The sequence below is a fragment of the Neophocaena asiaeorientalis genome, unplaced genomic scaffold, assembly GCF_003031525.2.
Source record: "Neophocaena asiaeorientalis asiaeorientalis breed wild unplaced genomic scaffold, Neophocaena_asiaeorientalis_V1.1 scaffold461, whole genome shotgun sequence".
NCBI lineage: Eukaryota > Metazoa > Chordata > Mammalia > Artiodactyla > Phocoenidae > Neophocaena > Neophocaena asiaeorientalis.
The window spans coordinates 2,359,482-2,365,291 of NW_020173230.1; the positions used below are offsets into that span (position 1 = coordinate 2,359,482).

Here is a 5,810-nt window from a genome sequence, read left to right on the forward strand (position 1 = left end):
GTAACACAGGGAATATAGCCAATATTTTATAATAATTATAAATGGAATATAACCTGTAAAATTGTGAATCACTGTGTTGTACATCTGAAACTTGTATAATTTTGTACCTTAATTGTACCTCAGTTTAAAAAAAGAATAAGCCTTCAAGGATTGTACAGCACAGGGAATATAGCCAATATTTTATAATTTTAAGTGGAGTATAATCTACTTAAAAATTTTAATCACTGTGTTGTACACCTGAAACTAGTAACTCAACTATACATCAATAATAATAATAAATTTAAAAGATGGCAAGTGACTATTCAACAAGTAGTATGAAGGCATTTGGCTGTCTACCTAAATTGTAAAATAATACCACCTCCAAATAAAATTATTCATGGGCTAAAAATAAACCCTCATAAGAGTTAAGCATAAAAAGAAAACTATAAAGTGATTTTTATAATTTGGCCCTCCTAAGCAATACACAAAATCCAGAAACAATAAAAGATTGATAATTTTAACCTTATTGAAAATTAAAATGGGGAGGGAAAAGGGAATGGGCAGGCTGGTGAAAAACAGTAATGTTTTCTACTCTGTGTTTTTTGAATCTTATACAATGAGAACTTACTGGGGACAACGTGGCTTACAAGACTAAAAAAAATGGAAAATTTTGTGAGTAGTTAACTTCGTGCCATGGCTTTTCATTCATCCATTGATCACCCAGTATTGAGCTCCTCTATGTGTACTTGGACTGTGTGGAGGTTAATAAAAGAGCCACCACCTAGGGCCCACTATCTGTGCAATGGTTGTCCAAGAAGGAAAAGCTCACTCAGTTCAGCTTCCTGGCGTGGGTGGGATTTGATCTGACCCTTGCAAACTGGGGAGAAGATAAGGGTCTTCCAGGCTAGGGAGACTGAGGTCGGCAGCCCCACGTGCCCAGCTGCTTGGCACCCACGCTGGGCTGGGCCTCCTTGAAGTGGGTGAGTTCTGCACAGGCCTCCCCTGTGTCAGGAACAGTAGTGGAGGAAGTGGTGAGAGTGGGTCAGAGTCAGGTTTGGAGACTGGCACACCGAGCCTGAGAGAAGTTCAAAGCGTTGAGAGAATGAATGCTACCTGGGCTGGGAGCAGTGAAGTGACTGGAGGCCCTGCTTATCCAGCCTCTCAGGTGTGGACGGGGTGGTAGAGTTTACTTAAGAGGCCGACTGGCTAACACCACAGGATTAGAAGAGATGCTGAGTCAGGGGCATGTGTGCAGGGCAGGCCTCAGGGGACCACAGCCCTGAGGTGGGGCCACCTCTCAGTTCTCACCACACCCTGGACAGGAGTCCTCAACAGACCCGTGGCTCTAAGCTTGAGCTCACCAAGCTACTCTCACTCCAGATGCAAGCTCAGCACAGGATGAGACAGGACACAAAGCCTTCTGATCACTTGTCACTGCTTACAGCAGCATGCTAGTCAATTTTCATTCTGTAAACGAACATACACAGGAAAGCAATTTACAGCAACACTTTGCGGGGAAAGATGGCTTGTGTCCGAGAGGTGGGAGTGGTAAGAAGAGGTCAGTCAGGTGGTCAGGATGGGAAGCCTTCAGAATTTCCTGATGGGCTGGAGATGCGTGAAGAGTCACAGGTGGCTATGCGCCTTTGGCCTTCGCAGCTAGAAACCAGTTGCCCTCAGCTGTGGGAAGGAAGGCTGCAGATGGGGCAGAGTTCTGTAGGCAAGCCACTGGTCAAGCTGTGCCTGCCCCTTAGGTAGCTCCCCTGCCGTTTCTCCTGCTTACAGGTCTTCTTCTTCCCAAGTTCCACCACTTCCCTACCCCTTAGCTGGGGGTGAGGGGGGTGTCAGAGCCTTCTTCCTAAGGAGAAACCAGGGGGGACCCTCCCTCCCACGGGAAGGACATCTCAGGTCCCCCTGTGGCGTCTCTTCCCTTCCCCCTCCCGCCCTTCCCCAGAGCCTGCCCAGGGTTGGTACCCTAAGGCAGGGCTGGGAAGGGAACCTGAGCCACCAGCCTGCTCACACTAAAGCACAGCCTGGGGACAGGGAAAACCTTGTCACTGTCACTTTAAGTCTCCTGAGGGAGGGGGTCCTCGACCCTGGATTCACCACCCTGAGGAAGACAGAGAAGGAAGTGGGGCAGGTTTGCGGAGAGCACCAAGCAGCGCTCCTAGGGCCCGCTCACACGTAAAAACTTCCTGCGATGAGACCGGAAACACAGGTGCTGTCCCCACCACGGCAGCCCCCCGAGCCTGGGCCAGAGGGGAGCCATGGACAGGCCCCGGGCCCTGGGCCTGCTCTTGGCGCTGCTGACTCTCTGCATCACTGCTGGTGAGTGGGGGCCAGAGAGAGGCAGAGGCCATGGGGATGGGGCAGAGACCCAGGCCTGGGTCCTAGCTCCTGTGCCCATATCCCACAGGGACTCCTGAGGTGTGGGTGCAGGTTCAGATGGAGGCCACCGAGTCCCCGTCCTTCACTGTCCGCTGTGGATTCCTGGGATCTGGCTCTATCTCCCTGGTGACTATAAGCTACGGGGGCCCCGATGGTGCCGGAGGGACCACGCTGGCTGTGTTGCACCCAAAGTTCGGCACCCAGCACTGGAACCCTGCCTGCCGGGCCCACTGGGAAACCAGAACCAGCATCTCCCTCACCTTGGAAGAGTCCGAGGGGAGAAGCTCCAGTCCCAACACCACCTTCTGCTGCAAGTTTACTTCCTTCCCCGAGGGCTCCCAGGAGGCCTGTGGGAACATCTCCCTCAGCCCAGACCAAGGTGGGGCTGATGAGGAGAGGGGGCCCTGGGAGGACAGGGAGGGACTTGGGGGTGCCAGGCACCTAACCGGTATGTCTCTCTCTGTGCACAGGGCTCCCTGCTCCTACTCCAGCCACCATGCTGCGAGCTGACCTGGCTGGGATCTTGGGGGTTTCGGGGGTCCTTCTCTTTGGCTGCGTCTACCTCCTCTACCTCCTGCGTCGGCAAAGGCACTGGTGAGACCCAGCCCCTGCTGATCCAAATCCCCACAGCACTGGGCCAGCCACATGCTTTGCCTCTGACCCTCCTAACTCTCTCCCAGGTCTGTCATGAAGCTTCAGCCACCCAGCCACAGCAGCCCCCAGACACAGAGGAGAGCAAGTGTGAGGATCGGGGGATGGCTTTGGAGAGGGGAATGGAGGGGGCTGGAGGTGGGGAGCCATGAGGTGGAGCCTCACTTGAGCCTCCTTCCCCGTCTCCCCTGCAGGCAGCCGGCCAAGCCTCCCTGACCTCTCTCCACATCCCCTATGCCACCATCAACACCAGCTACTTCAGCCCGGCAACTCTGCACCGGGTCCTTCCACCCCAGCCCCTACCCAGGTGGGCGCTGCTCCCCAGCCAGAGCCCCGTCTCCTGGGCACCCCTGCCGGCCTCCACTCGCAGCAGCTTCATCTCTGTTGAGAACCGACTCTACGCTCAAGCAGAAAAGGGGCCTCTCCACGCCGGCACCGACCTCATCCCGCTCCCGGACTGTCTGGGGCGCAGAGCCATGGAGGGGCGTTAGGAGTTCGATGAGAGGGACCCCAAGTCCACTCTGCCTTTCTCCTCTCCTGGGCCCCTGGAACCCCCTTCTGCTGGGTGTGTGTCCTGGTGGTCCACTGTCTTTGCACAGCTTGTTTTATTCTCAGGCTTCCAGTAAGTGTCTCCACACATACCCCTCCAGGGCCCACTTGCTGTGGATGTGGTCAGCACGAGTGCATGCGTGGGCGCACGTGTATGTATGTGAAGTGACAAAACCCCATCCTGGGTCGTTTCCTGTTTTCAAGTCCCCAGCCCTCCCAGATGAGGTTGATAACTAAACCAACAAGAATGGTTTTTCTGACCTGGGCTTTGGCTGGGCCTTTTTTTCTTTGGGGCGGGTGGTGGTTAAGATGTTAGAAGGGTTTCAACCCCCTGGGATGCAGGGGCCAGGTTAGACCCGGAGGGGGAGGGTGCCTCAGCGTGGGGATCTCTCCTCTGCCTGACAAGGGACAGGGGTGTTCCTGGCCCTGAAGACCTTGCTGAGGGATGCCAAGTGGGAAGACAGGATTGGGGGTCTGGTGGCCCCCAGACAGGATGGCCCATATTCAAATCCCACTATGTCCTAGGACAGCAGCAAGGGCTTCTGGAGCTTCAACCCAGAAAAGTCCCTGGGACAGGGGCTCCCTGAGATGGCCTGGGGGTGGGGCCCTGATGCCCTCCCTCCACAGAGTGGACATTCAGAGGCAGGGGACCCACCTCAGATCTGCCCACAGTGGCTTCTTCCGGCTCCTCTCCTGTTACTAGGGCACCAGGACTACTCCCCACTGGCCAGTCAGGGGGAGGCAGAGGCCCGCTCAGACACAGGGACTGAGCCCATGCTCCCCTGCCCACTCGTCTTCCCATCCGGGAGCAGCCCTCCTGTAAACAGGCCCAGCAGCCTGGGCCTCATCGCACCTTTGCCACATGAGACAACATGATGAGAGAGCTCTGTAAGCTGCAAGGCTCCAAGAACGTGATGGATTCCGGTGACAGGGGGAGGCCTGGGCCTGGAACCAGGCTAAGGCAGCACCCAACCAGGATGAATACTGGGGGGTGTGGGGTGTTGGGGGAGACAGCTGTCGCTCAGCCCCTTCCTTGGTCCTGCATGTGGAAAGTCCCAGGCAGTGCCACCTGCTATCCCAGGAACCATTCCTTCTGCCAGGCTCAGGGAGGGCCTGCCCAGAGGCTATGTTCAACCACAGAATCTTCCAGAAACCCAGCTTACTATTGCAGGCATTGTTCAGACATGGTGCTCTCAGAACCCATCCCCATCAAGCCACCAGCTCTATACCACGCAGGAGAGAGGGTGAACCAGACAGGGTGAGGGGGTGGCTAAGGGTCATCAGGCCTGCCTTCCTCAGCCCGTGGGCATCGTCATCTTCTGAGGAGCCCTCAGCACTGGCCTGGGCAGCTCAGTAGTCCCTGCAGGGCTGGGGGTTCAAGCGAGAGAGGTGGGACTGCAGAAGTCCCCGAGGAAGGTAAAGAGATGTAAGGGAGGGGGTAGCTCAGGGTCAGGCAGCCTTGGGGCCACATCAAGACCAAGCACAGGGGTGTGTGGGCAACGGGGCTCACGGGAGGCCGTGGAGGAAGCCTCACTTCCCTAGGAAGGGACTATTCATGGGATGGGGGGGCAGCTCTAGGACTCCCAGGCCCTCAGCCTGGCCACTTGCCCATCAGAGCGTCAGGGGAGAGGCCCCATTCCATCCCCCGCCCCCCCCACCCCACAACCCCAGGCCTGAGCCCACCTTCCACAAGCTCAGGAGGCCACAGCCCAGCCTGGTCCTGCACTACATGAAACCAGAATCCTCGGGACCCAGGAAGTCTCCGCAGCTGGCCTGGCCCCCACTGCCCAGTCCCAAGTGCCAGAACCAGCAGCAGTGAAGGGACCAGCTGAGAGAGCCAAGCTGTGGCCCTGCACCTGGAGGTGTGGCTGCACACGGCCCCCCAGAGCAGCATCCAGGCCCCCCCTCAGAACCCAGTCGTGGAGATCATGCTCTGCTATTCCTTCATTCAACACATGGGGAAACTGAGGCCCAAGAGGGAGAGAACTGGCCCAAGGGGACAGGACTGAACCAGCCCCAGCACCTCCACGAGGCATCCAGGACACGCCCTCAGCCAGAATCCCTCAAAAGCCTTGTGCTCTGAGCTGACCTGGCTTGGAATCCCAGGGGCCACTCCCCCGCTGTGGGACCCCCAAGTGGTTTACTCAGTCTCTAAGAGACTCACTTTGCTCCTCACATAAGGGGAGGTAAGGCCTGAGGGGAGTGTGGAGATTGTAAACCAGGACCAAGTACTAAGCAGCTTGGCA

At 56.4% G+C, this 5,810-nt stretch overlaps 1 protein-coding gene across 1 annotated transcript; it reads left to right on the forward strand.

Moving 5' to 3' along the window:
- The first annotated feature begins 1,914 nt into the window (after window positions 1-1,914).
- PVRIG (PVR related immunoglobulin domain containing) lies at window positions 1,915-5,186 on the forward strand. The gene is made up of 5 exons (XM_024745428.1): window positions 1,915-2,304; window positions 2,393-2,743; window positions 2,835-2,958; window positions 3,045-3,105; window positions 3,210-5,186. The coding sequence occupies exons 1-5, from the start codon at window positions 2,244-2,246 to the stop codon at window positions 3,504-3,506; spliced, it is 894 nt and encodes a 297-aa protein (XP_024601196.1). The 5' UTR covers window positions 1,915-2,243; the 3' UTR covers window positions 3,507-5,186.
- The last annotated feature ends 624 nt before the right edge of the window (window positions 5,187-5,810 follow it).

What these genes read in the sequence shown, in the direction of transcription:
- PVRIG (XM_024745428.1), top strand. Translation starts at nt 2,244, where the DNA reads ATGGACAGGCCCCGGGCCCTGGGCCTGCTCTTGGCGCTGCTGACTCTC. An exon ending in GACTCTCTGCATCACTGCTG is followed by an intron (nt 2,305 to 2,392) that starts GTGAGTGGGGGC and finishes CATATCCCACAG; the next exon opens with GGACTCCTGAGGTGTGGGTG. An exon ending in CTCCCTCAGCCCAGACCAAG is followed by an intron (nt 2,744 to 2,834) that starts GTGGGGCTGATG and finishes CTCTGTGCACAG; the next exon opens with GGCTCCCTGCTCCTACTCCA.